This window comes from Amblyomma maculatum, chromosome 9 (genome assembly GCF_055883805.1).
Source record: "Amblyomma maculatum isolate TAMU_Amacu chromosome 9, ASM5588380v1, whole genome shotgun sequence".
Lineage (NCBI taxonomy): Eukaryota > Metazoa > Arthropoda > Arachnida > Ixodida > Ixodidae > Amblyomma > Amblyomma maculatum.
In genome coordinates, this window is record NC_139352.1 from 28,373,590 (window position 1) to 28,389,141 (window position 15,552).

The following is a 15,552-nucleotide window of genomic DNA, read 5'->3' on the forward strand; positions in this document are numbered from 1 at the left end:
GAGTGACACGTCCGCTGACGTACAGGACAAGAAAGGAGCAAGGTGATTACGGCCATTAGAGGATTTCCTGGGAATGCAGGAAAGATTTGCAATTGTTGGAAAGGGACAATGCTGGGAGCCGTATGCGGCGCGCACGTGCACTTGGGTTTCTGAGAAGTAAATCCACTTGCCGGAACCAGCCTATCGATTCTTGGCTGAAGAATAGAAATGTACCTCCTCGCCGTTCCCAAGCTTTTCCCGCCAACAAGTGACCAGGCCCAACGAAACAATGCCGGGCCAGTCAGTGCTTCAGACCATCAGTGCAGTGATGTGTTCGATTGGATGCCGATATCTGAGGGGCGTGCCCTGGATTTGGTTGGTCAGCATCTTCAGAGAGGGTCTGGACATAGGGGGTTTTAAGGACGCTGCAGAGCACGAAATGTCGCTCTGAGCCCTGGGTAAACGGCTCATCCAGTCGCTTCTCGCTTTGAACTCTTAACGCTTGCCATTTTGCTGATGTACCCTTCTTTTTCGTGTAAATAATCATGTAAATAAGTTTTCTCAAAGTGCCATTAAACCTGCTTGTATATATTTTACCAACTTCGAAGATTCAGTCCTTCTTCAACCCCGAGTCTCTGCACGCTACCAAGTGAAGGCCGGGTCGACTTAGCCCCAGCGTCACGACAACTGGTGACCAGCGTTGGAATCTGAATCTACAAGCCACAAGATCTATTGATTGGAGGTGGATCTGAATCTACAAGCCACAACATCTGGCGATCGGAGGTGGCATCTGAAGCTACAAGCCACAACATCTGGTGATCGGAGGTGGCATCTCAAGTAACAAACAGGCGCAACAATCGGCCAACAAGAGAGCAGCTCGGAACATCGATCGCATGTGTGGGTGAGTGCTTGGCTTTTTCTTCTGATGTGGACCAGGTTCTAAAACAGGGTTAGATTTTAGAACTGGTAAAGAGTGTTGAAACGCCTATAGGTTTGGTAGTTTGCACTGTTGTTTTGGAAGTAGCCGACACTCGGAGCAATCATGGACCTACAAAAGCTGCAGAAACCGGAGCTGTTGCTATTATGTGAGGAATTGGGAATTGATACAAGTGGTTTGGCACGAAAACCCTTGATTATAAAGGCAATCACTGATCTGGGAACCGATGATGAGGAGCTCAGTGAAGCATGGAACCTCATCGGTCAAAAAAAGGAACAGCTCAGACAGCAGAAAGAGAGGGAAAAAGAGGAAAAGGTGCGTGAGCTTGAGAGGGAAAAAGAGGAAAAGAAGCATGAAATTGAAAGAGAAGCAAAAAGGCTGGAGCTAGAAATTGAGCTCCGGAAATTAGAATTAGAGTTGAGCAAGAGGTCGGGAAATTGTCCCCAGCTAGCGGTACCTCTTCTCAACAAGGAGGCAGATTTCAAGATGTCAAAGTACATGCAGCCATATGATATATCAGGGGATATCGGTCTCTATCTGGCTAACTTTGAGCGAACCTGCAAAAAACTGTCCTTCCAGCGAGACACTTGGTCTCGGAGATTATTGACGGTTCTGCCCTGCGAGGCAGCGGAGGTTGTCGCGCGGCTAAGCAAGGAGGACGCGGACAACTACGAGAAGGTCAAAGCTTGCCTTCTGAGAAAGTATAGGCTTAGCGCCGAGGCGTTCAGACAACGTTTTCGGAACGCTACCAGGTCCAGGGACGAGAGTTACCCTGAATTCCTATACAATTTAAGAGTCAATTTGGGCGAGTGGCTAAAGAGCACTGATTCCTACAGTGATAGGGACGCTGTAGTCGAGCGAATTCTTTTGGAGCAGTTTTATAACTGCCTCCCAGAAAATGAAAGAAATTGGTTACAGGACCGAGGCGACATTAAGTCGGCAACTGAAGCTGCCGAACTCATTGAGGAGTATGCTTCGCGCCGACAATTCAGCAACCCAGCAGTGGATAGGCCCCGCAATCCCAAGTTGAGGGTGAATAACCGTCAGAAAAGGCACTTTGCTAGATTTGCAAACGAAGAAAGGAAGGCTTCTTCAGGCAAACGCCCTAGAAAGGACGGCAGTGAGAAAAGTGGGGAAGTGACCAATGCGCAGAACACAAAGAACAAGCTTGGGGCTAGGAAGCGGCTCACATGCTTTAGGTGTAATGAGCAGGGTCACATTGCCGTCAACTGCCGGAAAGAAAAGATTGCTTTCTCGTATGTCAGTGACTGCGATGAAAATATGCAGCTTTTGGAACCCTACCTGCACGACCTAGTAGTCAACGGGAAGCCTTGCAAGGTACTGCGCGATTCGGCCGCAACGATGGATGTTGTCTATCCGGCGTATGTGTCGCCTTCCGACTATACAGGACAGTGTGCGTGGATCCGCCAGGTAGGGGAGGAACAGAGTGTGTGCTTGCCAATCGCGAACGTGGTCATCGAGGGCCCTTTCAGCAAGTTAACAACCGAGGCTGCCGTTTCAGGAAAGCTTCCTAAGTGCTATCCGTATTTGTTTTCCAACAAATCGGACATGCTACTGTGAAAGAGGGGGATCCTTTTCGGAGACAGAGTTGTGCAAGCCTTAACACGTTCAAAGGCGCGAGAACTAGCTACACTGCTCCTTCCAGAAAAATCCACAGCGGAGGAAACGGCAGTTAAAACAGTGGTAGATGCGGAAGATAGCAGGTCAGAAAACTTTGAGAGCGAGGCATCTCAGATAAGTCAACTTGAAAGTGAGCTTGATGAGACGCGGAATGAGGACGTTCTTGAGAGTAACCTCTTGCCGCCAGTGTCTAGTAATCTCCCGAGACTTTTAAGTGGAACCCGAGAGGACTTAGCTATGGAGCAAGCCGTGGTAAATCTAACGTTAAACCTTCCCGAGGAGATGGGGGACAACTTGATTTGCCTCAGCGGAAAAGGAAGCAACGCTCAGGAGCTTCTCAAAAAGACCGAGCAGAGAGGAGAACTAAAGAAATCCCAGCTGACCGATCTGGGCGAGATAATAACAGAGTTTGAGGCCTGCTTCGTGGACAGGCCAGGCAGGACTGATTTGACTGAGCACGATATTGAGCTGACTTCAGACGTGCCAGTGCGATCAAGGTGCTACCGATTCTCTCCAAGGCAAAGAGAAATTCTGGATAGGGAAGTAACTCGCATGCTGGAATTGGGAGTAATAAAACCCTCGGAAAGCGATTATGCTTCGCCTATGATCTTAGTAGAAGCTCCAGGTAAAGACCCTAGGCCTGTGGTAGACTACCGAAAGCTAAATTCTCTCACCAGGGATCAAGTGTATCCTATTCTGAATATTGAGGAGAGGGTAGAACAGGTCAGTAGAGCGGCATATGTGACTACGCTGGACCTTACTCGAGGATACTGGCAAGTACCGCTCGCTGAACGCGCCAGCAGATACGCGGCTTTCGTCACTCCGACGGGCAGCTACCAGCCAACAATGATGAGTTTCGGGCTCAAAAATGCTCCATTTTGTTTTTCCCGACTCATGGATAGGGTTTTAAAGGGGTGTGAAACATTCGCGGTGCCTTATTTAGACGACATTGCGGTTTTTTCCGACTCATGGGCGGACCATATGGTACATCTAAGAGCTGTACTGAGCCTTTTGCGTCAAGCTGGACTAACCGTAAAGGCCGAGGAATGTTGCCTGGCAAGGGCGACCGTGGACTACTTGGGTCACAATGTAGGTCAATGTTTCAGGAAACCCAGCGAGATTAAGATTTCTGCGGTGGCAGATTACCCGCGGCCGAGCACGAAGACGGAAATTCGAGCATTCCTGGGTCTGACTGGGTACTACAATCACTACATCCCTAACTATTCAGCTTTGGCCAGCCCTCTGACCGACGCTCTCCGCAAGACAGAACCGACAAATGTAGTCTGGGACGAACAAAAGGAAGCCTCCTTCGTAAACCTGAAGGCTGTGCTGATTAGCCGTCCGGTATTGCGAGCTCCAGACTATGACCGAGAATTCACGGTCCAGTGTGATGCAAGTGATCGAGGGCTAGGTGCTGTTCTCTGCCAGAGAGATGACGACGGTAATGAGCACCCTGTGCTCTACCTGAGCAGAAAACTGAGTTCTAGAGAGAGGGCTTATTGCGTGTCAGAGAAAGAGTGCGCTTGCATTGTATGGGCCATTCAAAAATTGCAGTGCTATCTTGGAGCGGCCAAATTCACCGTAGAGACTGACCATTGTCCCCTGGCTTGGCTGCAAACTGCGACATCGAAGAACAGTCGCCTTCTTAAGTGGAGCTTGATTTTACAGCAGTACAATTTTGAAATAAGATACAAAAAGGGGAAATTAAATGGGAATGCGGACGCGCTTAGCCGCTGTTTCTAAGCGGTCCGAGGTGTTCCTCACCATGTATCCAAATTGATAATCGGGTTTTTTTCTTTTTTTTCTCGTGCACTTGTACATGTGTGGCTATGTAAAGCAGCACATTTGGTTTTCTAGGAATACGTGGGTCCTGAACGTCTTGAGAGTGGGCTTTTCTCGAACAACAATGGCAGTTTTCTTTTAACCTGGTCTCTTCAGACGGGAGCCGAGTGCTTGCTTCGACATGTGGTTGAGTTTCAGACAGCTCGAGCAATTTGGCCTACGACAATCAAGACAACGCGACAAGCAACAGCGAGCTTCAAGCGTTCATGTGCAGGTCATTAAGTCGTCTCTTCATGCAGCCGCTGCGACTGCTGCCCTCCGAGACTCTTCTGGCGGGGGAGGAGGCTGTTACGACCGTGCATCATCCGCACTTGCGCGCTCTATTGTTCGCCTGTGGGCATGGATAAGTGCTGTGGATATGTGGTGTTGGTACAATGGCTCTAAGTGAGCCTGTTTCCAGGAATCCTGTTTTGTAAGCCTGTTTTGCTTTGTGGACACCCTGCAAATGCCAAATTGACCCTGTCAAGAGAACGTCTAGAAAAACACAAAGAAATGTCCCCCTGCGGGAAATAGCCGGAAGTGCTTTCGTTCAATTGTTCACCCTTCCTGTCGAGAAGTGCTATCGTCCAGTGAGGAATGCCTACTGTCCAAAGGAGACGACAGAGTGACACGTCCGCTGACGTACAGGACAAGAAAGGAGCAAGGTGATTACGGCCATTAGAGGATTTCCTGGGAATGCAGGAAAGATTTGCAATTGTTGGAAAGGACAATGCTGGGAGCCGTATGCGGCGCGCACGTGCACTTGGGTTTCTGAGAAGTAAATCCACTTGCCGGAACCAGCCTATCGATTCTTGGCTGAAGAATAGAAATGTACCTCCTCGCCGTTCCCAAGCTTTTCCCACCAACAAGTGACCAGGCCCAACGAAACAATGCCGGGCCAGTCAGTGCTTCAGACCATCAGTGCAGTGATGTGTTCGATTGGATGCCGATATCTGAGGGGCGTGCCCTGGATTTGGTTGGTCAGCATCTTCAGAGAGGGGCTGGACATAGGTGGTTTTAAGGACGCTGCAGGGCACGAAATGTCGCTCTGAGCCCTGGGTAAACGGCTCATCCAGTCGCTTCTCGCTTTGAACTCTTAACGCTTGCCATTTTGCTGATGTACCCTTCTTTTTCGTGTAAATAATCATGTAAATAAGTTTTCTCAAAGTGCCATTAAACCTGCTTGTATATATTTTACCAACTTCGAAGATTCAGTCCTTCAACCCCGAGTCTCTGCACGCTACCAAGTGAAGGCCGGGTCGACTTAGCCCCAGCGTCACGACAATGCACACTTTTCCACTGGTCTCGCATCAGCACATAGCGGTTGCAACCCCACAGACATTTTTGGTGTAAGATGTTGCATGTGCGAGTTGACTTTGCCTTCTTTTTCTTGGGCTGCATATAGGGTACTTTCTGTGTTCAAGTGAACTGCCAGGTATCGGTTGTCGGCTGTCTGCGGTATGCTCTCCATTTGGTAGTAGCACCACCGGACGAGCCCGAGAAGTGCAGCACAGCTTATTTGGCAGGGTTAAATGTCAGCCCCAGTGTAGTCATGTGTTCTGCGCATATTGTAACCGGCCTTTGCAGCTGTGCCTCAGTCTCGGTATAGTGTAGAATATACTGGCTAGTGTGCCGACTGCGGCCTCCTGGATGGTGCCGCCAGCAATGAATGCCGGCGGCCGCCGCCAGGGGCGCTGCAAACTGGGTGGGTACCTGTCACGGCGCCCGCAGCCTACCGCGCTCTCTTAACATCGGCAAGAGGTCTAGGCACGTGCTGCATTTCTTTGCTTTCATCAAGTTTGTAACAGACCACAACTCTACTGGAGGCAGCTGACTACCAGTTTAAAGGTTTGTTGTGAACATAGACTAGAATTTTGTGGCATATTCAATCGTCGCCGCTTCAGTGAAACTTCGAGTTTTGAACATCCCCGGGGCTCACAAAGTAAAAACGGAATATGTATCTGAGCGACGGTAGCACCATAGGCTTTCATTGCTGTACCTGAGCCAGAATTCTCAGGTTCTTGCACAAAGCACAGGACTCTCCATCGGACTTTGTTGATAACAAACACTTCTCAGAAAGAATCATGCCCCTGAAGGAAGTGTACTTTTCTGAAGCAGGCTTTATGCCGCATCCACCACAAAGAGCTGGCAGTGAAACATTCTCGATCAAGGATTCGGCCTCTTCGCATGTCATGACAATTTGTTCTGACTTCTTTCTTCCCCTCAGGTAAACCGTTGCCACTGATTGTCCATCAGGTAAAGGTTTTCCAAACACTACCACTTTCTATGAAAAGGGTGGCGAAATTATTTTTTTTCGGCTTCACAGTAGGCGTAAGCCAATGATTCCATGGGAAACGTTAGTACTTTCATCCAAGTTACTGGAATAGATATAATGGGTGCATGCTCTCGCTGGTAGTCGGCGAGGGTTGTTCAGCAGCAGCAGCGCTTGCTAATTCAGGACCTCCACGTATGGAGCAATTTTCATTCATTTCACCTCCGTTGGCGGGCCAAGGCTCTTTAAGGATCACTGGTTCGGCACTCCCAATGGCTGAACTTAACTCGGAGGTTTCTGGCTCACCATGCCTGTAACGCTTTGCTGGAGGCTCTTCCTTGCACAGATTCCTACTTTTCCTTTTTGCTGGCGATTTATGCGCAAGATGTTTAGGGTAATCCGGGAATACAGTAGGTATAGCGTCGGGCTTCAGATGTGGTTTATTGCGGGGAAGCTCATTTGTAACGCCATTCACGGTGACACGGAACATGTGCTCAATATAGTAGCTCCCAAATGTTTCTCGCCCACCACAGCCATTGGCGTTAACTTTCTGTCTTTTCTTCTGATGCGGCGTTCCTGTTCTGCGAGCCGCGTAGCGTCGGATGGTGCAGTGAACATTGAAACTCTCCTTGTTCGAGCGGAGACCGCTTTTGCATAAAGGCACAAAGCAAGCCTTCTCTTTGAACTGCCGCTTTGGTTTCGGCATCTTTTCGTGCAGACAAAACTACAATCGAACTCATTTTGTTCTTCGTAGATAGATAAAAAAAACAGCGCTCAAAGGTGCACACTGCACATGCACACTGCACGCACACAACGGATTGTCACATCGAAATTGCTACAGGAGCACATGGAACGACTCCCATACGCAGTTCCCTACTCACAAAAACAAACGCTGCATTTCCGTGAACAAAACGAGCAGCAGAATCAGCTTGAGCCAAGTTGAAAACCCATATGCACGCACAACACCAACAGACTGGATTCTGAAATGAAAAAACCGCGTCGTCTGCTCCAGGGGTACCCTCCTGACAAGAGCACCCTCTGCCACTATCAACTGGCTTTCATTGCAAACGGCGCCACCCTCGCCCATAGGGAAGCGCTGCCGCTCTTCACACTGGCCAGTATATTCTAGGCACTATAGCCTCGGCCAACAGCACAAGGTTGTCCGCAAATGCGAGAAACGTGGTGGCGCCACCTACCCTAAAGAAGTACTAGGCAGAGTTCTGGTTGCCTCCGGCATATCGCCACCAAATTGCATGTTAAGCGCAAAATTTATGAAAATGTGCTATGTTATTTGCTTAGTTTTTTATCTCTGTAATTGAAACCGTATCGGTACGGCAAAATCCTTGCAGGATGGAAAACTGCAGCCATACATTTCTGGCAAAAAGCCTCAAAGGGTTAAGCTGTCCTTGAAAATCCTCGTAATCAGGGGAACTTTCACTTGACGTTTGTGCACGGGGCAAAGCAAACTATGAAGTTGTTTTGAGCACTCTTAATAAACGAGCAATAGGGACATGCAGCTGCTATAAGTTACGTCGACTGCCACCATCCATCTAGGCCTCCATCGGCGGCTCATGAATGGCCGTCTTTGCGTATGCAAAGAGAGGAGGAGGGGCATGACACGTCTCAACAGCCACGAGCTGCGATGTGTCTCGAAGGGTGCATATGTCTAATTCATCAAAAGTTTAGGTAGACAGACTGAGTGGCAGCAGAATGCAGTACGCGTGCATTCCTGTGCCTGTGTTAAGACCTGACTCATTGGCGGATGGGCACGTAGACGGATCGCTCAAAAAACAAATGTACAGTGGCCTTTAATGCAGCCTTCAGCTTGCAGTTGAGCTGCCAATGGCTGTTAAGCTAGTGGCAGCTCGCTTCGTTGTCCGTAGTCTGGAAACAACGTGACAATATTTTTATTACGAAAATGATGCCCACGCCACGTGGCAGCTGCAGGACGAGTGGCAGGATATGAAATGATAAATGAGACTTCATTACTGAAATTGGAAAAGCGCCAACGCATTGCAAGACTACATACCTTAATGTTGCAAATCTCTTGTGGTCCTATGTTTGGATTAGAAATGTCATTGGCACCTTTGTATAAATTTGCAAATTCAGTATGTCGCAGATATAGCCAGTGCATATTACTTGCGAGGCGCAAGACATCACAGCCTCCTAAAGTGAACGGGCAGGTTTCTACCAACGGACGCAAATATAGACTAGCCCTGCACAAGCTCTCCAGCTAGCTATTGCCAACGAGAAGCTGTGCTGCTCTTTCACAGGAAGAAGGCTTGGGCTCTTTCCAGATATCCCTCCTCCTCGACAGGTAGCTTTTTCAGGACACCTGGTGGACGGATGGCTGAAAGCTCTAGATTAACAACACTTTCGGATGTGTTGAAAAATGAGTTACTTGAAGTGCGACTATTGAGATTACTATTTAACCTAGCAGGGTCAACGACCAGCAAGCCATGCTCTCTCTATGTCCCACTAGAAGTGGCCTGAAAACTTTGAGGTTCCAACCTGTCCTCCCAAAGTGAGGAAGGCACCATTTAATTTTCAGTGATAATAATGGTGTTCCTGCTCGGTTCGTCTATCTGTGACACATAGCAAAAAATGGAGTGGGCAACTCGTCGGGCACTGTAGACTATTACACAGGTCAGCTGGTAATTCACACTATGCCAGAGTGGTACTGGCATGCCCTCATTTCAAATACTTCGCCTCACCGGAGCTCGCCCCAGTCAGGCCATCAGTCCACGATTCAGGCAGCCGACCAGTCCCAGCCTTTCTAGCAAGCCCCCCTTTCGTACCAAAATGCGTTATTGTCTAACATGCACAGGCGCAGCCTTTAACCAGTCAGAAAACAACACGAAACTAATGAGAAAATCAATGAGTAATGCATCATATTGCATCATATTGCATGTTCTTTGGCTTCACTTTGCCAGTGAAGGTGAGCCGCACTTTGTTCGGAGCGCCCAGTTTCTGTACGTGCATGATTTCTCCATCCTGCAGTTTCGGCTATCACGGAGCATGGCTTCAGGGTTGGTGTTTGGGATGGTGACCACCCCGTACCAGGTATCATGCCCATCCATACGGAGGTGTTGATGGCATGATATGGGAAGTTGATGGCAAATTCAGTGATGACCCCATTGGCAATCTTTGGATGTGTAGTGTAAATAGGACAATGTTTTGGTTGCTTACTGGAACAACAGTGATGGCGCGAGTCGTGGCCGTCCTGAGGTGGGGGATGAACGCCCGTCCAAAGCTGTTCTCCGGAAAAAGGGTCATGAAAGAGGCTCATGTTCTGGGCTTCACGATGACGACGAAGTCCGTATCTGCCAGTGTCGGTAGCGGAAGCGGTCTTCAGGACACCACCCGCTTTCCCTGATATGTGAGCACGGCGCTCTTGAAGACTTGGTGCTGCTCCAGCATGCTTCATGTAGCAGGTATGGTGGCCCACACCGTGCTGTCGTGGTCGTAGCCTCGTATCTCGGGTTGGGAGTTTGCCATGGTTGTTGCGCCGGCCAATGCCCCGGAACGGTCGTTGAACACATTTGATTCGTGAGCCGGCCGATAGGAGACCCGAGAGGCAGTGTGCGCGGCCTCTGAGCTGTCGAAAAGCTTGTCCGCTCTTGGAGGGGTCTCGACACTGTGGTCATGGAACAGAAGCAAAGTTTGCTCCAAAGGCATAGCCCAACTTGAGGTTACTGCCAAAAATGGAAACGAGCATGCCCTGGAATTTTTAGCTGATAGGGATGAGCTCACTCCTCCTATTGGAAGACAGCAGAAAGCATGGGTCTCATAACAATGTACTATGATCTGGTAGCTACACTTAACGCTCCAGAGGAAGACTTCGCAAAACACATAGTGGAAAAATTCCCAAACGTTATTGGAGAAGCACTAGGGACGCTACCAGGAACAGTACATCTGGTAATAAAATGAGCGTCTTGTCTAGAATAGTAATAAAATCATAAATGCATGCCTCTTTTAAAGGCCCACTGTCCACTCTCCGGTCGAAAATATTTTCTTCCCCGGTGACTGTGCGACTTCGCCCCTAGAACGCAAGGCCGCAAAATGTTTTTGAAAAGAGTAACTAATAACGCAGTTACAGCCACCGCAATCACCCGATTCTATCATGCCTCTCTCCTTCCGTTCCCTCGCAAAGGTTTTTCACTCTCCTGCCCGAGGTCGTCTAGCCTCCGCAATACAAATTCCCCTTCCTCCTCCGCGTTTGGCGGGAGGTGGGGCGTGGCTCTCCGCGAGCGCGAAAAAAAAAAAAAAAACGGTCGAGCGAGCGCGCGCCGCTGGATTCAGTGTGGTCGTGGCGAAGGAAAAGTGCGCTGCGAGCGGTAGACACTCATCCTTCTCCCATCAGTCAGCGAGACGGACCAATGGACATCGTTTGCGGTACGTACGTCATTGCTGTGGCTCGTCGGGCCAGCGCAGGAAACGGGGAAGCTGGCTTCCCAGCGAAGAGCATGAGAGAGCTTTGAATTGTATTTTCGATGCTTTGCGGCGCGCGTGTCACTGTAGCATTTTGCACAGACTATCTTTGGTACCTGATCGAAACACTGGGCTCCTTTGCTTAAAAGGGCCTGTGACCCTTTAAGACCTGGACAGTGACCCTTTAAGACCTGCTGTGCAGCACATTTGTTTCACCAGATGCCAAGTAGCTCCAAAAAATGACGTTAGCAAGTCGCAGCGATTTATGCCCCGCTGGGGTGGCGTAGTGATTATGGCGCCCGACTACTTTGCCCAAGTAAGTGGGATCGAATCCCGGTCTCGGCGGCTGCGTTTCGGTGGAGGCGAAACGGAGTGGCATCCGTGTGCTGTGCGATGTCAGTGCATGTTAAATAACCCCAGGTAGTCGGCATTTCAGGAGTCCTTCACTACGGCGTGTCTCATAGCCTGAGTCGCTTTGGGACATTAAACCCCACAAACCAACCAACTATAGCGATTTACTCCGAGATAACACCCAGAGAAGCCAAAAATAACAATGTCAATCAGGTTTAATGTTTTGTTAAGACTAATAAAATATGGCACTGGAAGAATGCTGTACAACAGTGGCAGGCAATCGTGACACCTTCCCCATTTGTTTTTTTTTCCTCTCTTCGGATAGTTGGAAAAAGAACCGCTTCCTGGTTAGTTATCCTCATAAAACAGGAAATGCCTCCAAAACCCTTCATGCCGCTGCACTTGTCTCCCTATAAATGGCTTGCACGTGACGTCACCTCCACCCGCGCCGACGCGTCAGAGCCACGCTGGAGCACCATTCGGAAACGGGACTCCGCGCGCGCCGCCTGTTACAGTGCTTGCAGTGTTCGTTTCTCTTTGTGCTTCTAGACGAATGTTGCCGCTTTTTATGAGAAATGCCTCCTGTTTATAGTAAGCCTGCTTTTAACGAGGCATATTATGCTGGACTGATTGGATCGGCGCGTGCGCGCTACCAAGAGAAGATCAGGCTGCGCGACGATGTGGACCCGTACACGTTGCGACCGGGTGCGGACACGACGATGGATGTCGACGCTTTCCCTGAAGTTTCACATGGAGACATTGTAAACTACTTGGTGTTCTCCTCGAGTTTCGTGACACTGGAGGAAATGAAAGCGTACAAATCGCTTGAGTCTCACAACTATTTTACAAGCGGCTTGGTGAAAACTCTGTCGGCGAAGCGCCTGCAAGGAGAAAAGATGCTGCTACTAGGAGAGGTAAGCTTGATCCTTTGCTGTGGTCTCGTACGTTGTGTAGAATAATATAAAGCATTTCCTGATTAGTCACCGATGCATACAAGAGACGCGCTATATTGAAGCGCACCGCAGAGGTCAACTGAATCACTCTAAAATTAAAGTAATTGCGCTAGCTGCATTCATGTGCCATGCCTCAGATTTCATAATTTTTAAACAAGATAGCTTTTTCGCGAGTGCTTCATGGCTGAAAGGATGACAGTGCGTCTTTGCTGTGATATTTTTTTTTTCATACTTCTGCACTGTGTACACGATGTGTACTTTGAAGATCTCTCCATTTTTTACTTTGTTTTGCAGGTGAATCACTCACAACGGCTTGGAGAGAAACCACTGAAAGTCTGGATTCTCTGTAAAGAAAATGGTGCCGTGCTGACTGCACATTGCACCTGCATGGCCGGTGTGGGAGAAGCTTGCTCACATGTCGGTGCCTGTTTGTTTGCTGTCGACACGGGTGTTCGGATGAGGAGCTCTGTTAAGTTCAGTTTGAACTTGATGAAGAGAAAGATGCTTACTGCACAGCATGAGAGTGTGTTGCAAAGTGCATTGCTCATACCATAGACGGGGAATGCCTCAGCCTACATAACCAAAGCAGAAGCCAGTGGAGGCCACTTGGAACCGTCAAAGCCGACAGCCCACCATCACACACCCACGTAGCTGGTCTGAATGCTCTGCCCCAAGGCAGGTGACCTCTTCCCCTTGTATAAGTACTCCATCCTTCTTCTCTCCTTGCAAATTTCATCATGGTTTTTTTCTGTAAAGCTGTAAATTCTTCAGGTCTGTTCCTTCTTCCTGGTGTTCTATTCTATACTGCCTTTCGTTTTCCTTTGACTATCCTGCATAGATGAATAAAATGTAAACACCAACAGTGGAAAAAGTGGCCATGAAAAGAAGTCGCAGAAGAGGAGATATGCGGATAGAAAAGCGACAGAAAAAACTAGAAACATATTCACATATCTCAAAGAAGCAAGATAACAAGCCAAGTTGTCGACAAAGTTCAGGCCCCAGGCTCCAGAAATTGCAAGAGAACAAGTTAAAAGCATCCTTATCAACAGTGCCAAATAAATGAATTATGAAAGAAGCTCCTAGCTCTATAAAATGCCAGAGGGATAAATATTAGAACAGGCAATGACAAGGTCTCCCAGCCCGACTAAGTGATTCCTGCGGTACAGGCTCCAAAATGAGAAGCAGTGGCTACCGTAGTGGCAGAATTCGTGTACATATATTCACTATGAAAGGAGAGCGATGTAATTCACAGTTAGATACAGCTGATAATCAAGGAATAGGGGATTATGTCCAGGCATGACAGCTGGTGATAGCCGAGACAGCTAAAGTAAGGCTTATAGCGCATTCGCTCTACTCCTCCCATGCACAAACCTCAAAGTGAATGCAATGTTGACTTTGAACTCTCACGCTGTGCAGCAAACAATGTCATCTTTATAGCTCAGACATGAGAGCACTATGCTATCGTCACAACCTATCACACCTCGTGGTAAAACTAAAACGCACTCTCGCACTGTACAGTAAACATCGCCTCCATCAATTTCTAACTGCAAGACATTTTTGTGCACTACAATGATCGTCTTAATGTTTCATCTACTCCTTCTCCTTCACTAAACTTACAGAAATACACCATGCACATACGCCATCTCAGTAAAGACTGAGGCTGCAACCGTGCCAGACAGCCTGCTGAGACCATTGAACAAAAAGAAGCCAGACTAGCCCATTGCCAAAAACCTGAACAAGAGTTCAAGCGAGCCAAGATCGAAGCGGCAGCAGCAACTGTGACTGCGGCCAATGGCTAACGCTCATGAAATTTGGTTCAAGGATGGTTGAATCTGCACAACTTTTTGAAAATATGCAGTGCTGCCCCTACACTTAGGCAAACACACCTGAAAGGGACCAGCTATTACTGCAGCTTGGAGATAAGAAATGTGATACTCTGCAAGCGTATTAGACTGTAAATAAATTCAAATTAATAATTCAGATCAGCAAATGCAGGAACAAGAGTTGTGGTTTGATCTGTGCTTCACCTTTATTACTCCACTGCTGGAATGGATGTATTCTGCAATTTGTTGTTATGTATTCACTGCTAGGAGTATCAATAAACAAACCTTGAAGCACTCATTTCATTGTGTCAGCATTGAGCACTCACACACTCGGTATCAATCAAAACACAGAATGCTTGTTCTGCCTCAGCACAAGCATTCTGTGTTTTGATTTTTTGTTTCTATAAAATTTTATTCCAAATAAATTAATGTTTATGGTAGATGCTTGAAAGCATGTGCCAAAGCAGTCTTGGCGATGCTCAGCATTGTCCTCCATTCTGGCTTGTTTTTGGATGTTTATCTTTTTTTTTTACTAGGATTTGAACTTTCTTCCCAGGCTTTATTTTTCACTAGCTAACAGTTCTACACCTTTCTTGCTTACACATCTACAAGTTCTGGCACTTTAGAGGAATGAGATGTCTGTTCTTAAACAGTGCCACAAAACACACTCGACAAAGTGCATAACTTGGCGTTCATAAAATAGCATTCTCTATTTTTCCATGTTAAAAATAAATGCGCTTCCATGCACCACTCGAAGCAGCGCACCTGTCACACGTGATAAAGTTAGAAGCCAGCTTGCAGTGAAGCGACAATCCCGTGAGTATAAAGGGTAGGGTGCCTGAATCCCACGTAGCTCGACGACGGAAATTCACGCCGAACCTGGCAAATGACGCTGGCTGGCAGCACCACCCTGTTGCCTTCGCCCAGCCTGCCCCAAATCCACTTGGTAAACCAGCGGTAGGCTATGAAGCGGTGCTGCCTGAAAATACCACGCTTTGCAGTAAACGGATCACACACACACACACACACACACACACACACACACACGCACGCACGCACGCACGCACGCACGCACGCACGCACGCACGCACGCACGCACGCACGCACGCACGCACGCACGCACACACACACACACACACACACACACACACACACACACACACACACACACACACACACACACACACACACACACACACACACAAAAGAAATTAAAAATAATGCGAATCTGTCACCCGACGCTTCCGCACTACCTACTTGTTCACAGCTTCGTCTCCATCGATGTTCGCACCCTCCTCCTCTAGTGCAATGTGCACAGCCCGAAGGACATCGGGCGTTAGGCAC

The 15,552-nt window shown here is 48.3% G+C and overlaps 2 protein-coding genes across 2 annotated transcripts in view; both read left to right on the plus strand.

Moving 5' to 3' along the window:
• Nucleotides 1-15,552, plus strand: part of LOC146178700 (uncharacterized) — a 63,626-nt gene that overhangs the window by 23,836 nt on the left and 24,238 nt on the right. The window lies entirely within an intron of this gene.
• LOC146178701 (uncharacterized) lies at nt 9,549-15,244 on the plus strand. The gene is made up of 2 exons (XM_084578465.1): nt 9,549-12,346; nt 12,680-15,244. The coding sequence occupies exons 1-2, from the start codon at nt 12,008-12,010 to the stop codon at nt 12,938-12,940; spliced, it is 600 nt and encodes a 199-aa protein (XP_084434591.1). The 5' UTR covers nt 9,549-12,007; the 3' UTR covers nt 12,941-15,244.

What these genes read in the sequence shown, in the direction of transcription:
- LOC146178701 (XM_084578465.1), top strand. Translation starts at nt 12,008, where the DNA reads ATGCCTCCTGTTTATAGTAAGCCTGCTTTTAACGAGGCATATTATGCT. An exon ending in AGATGCTGCTACTAGGAGAG is followed by an intron (nt 12,347 to 12,679) that starts GTAAGCTTGATC and finishes TTTGTTTTGCAG; the next exon opens with GTGAATCACTCACAACGGCT.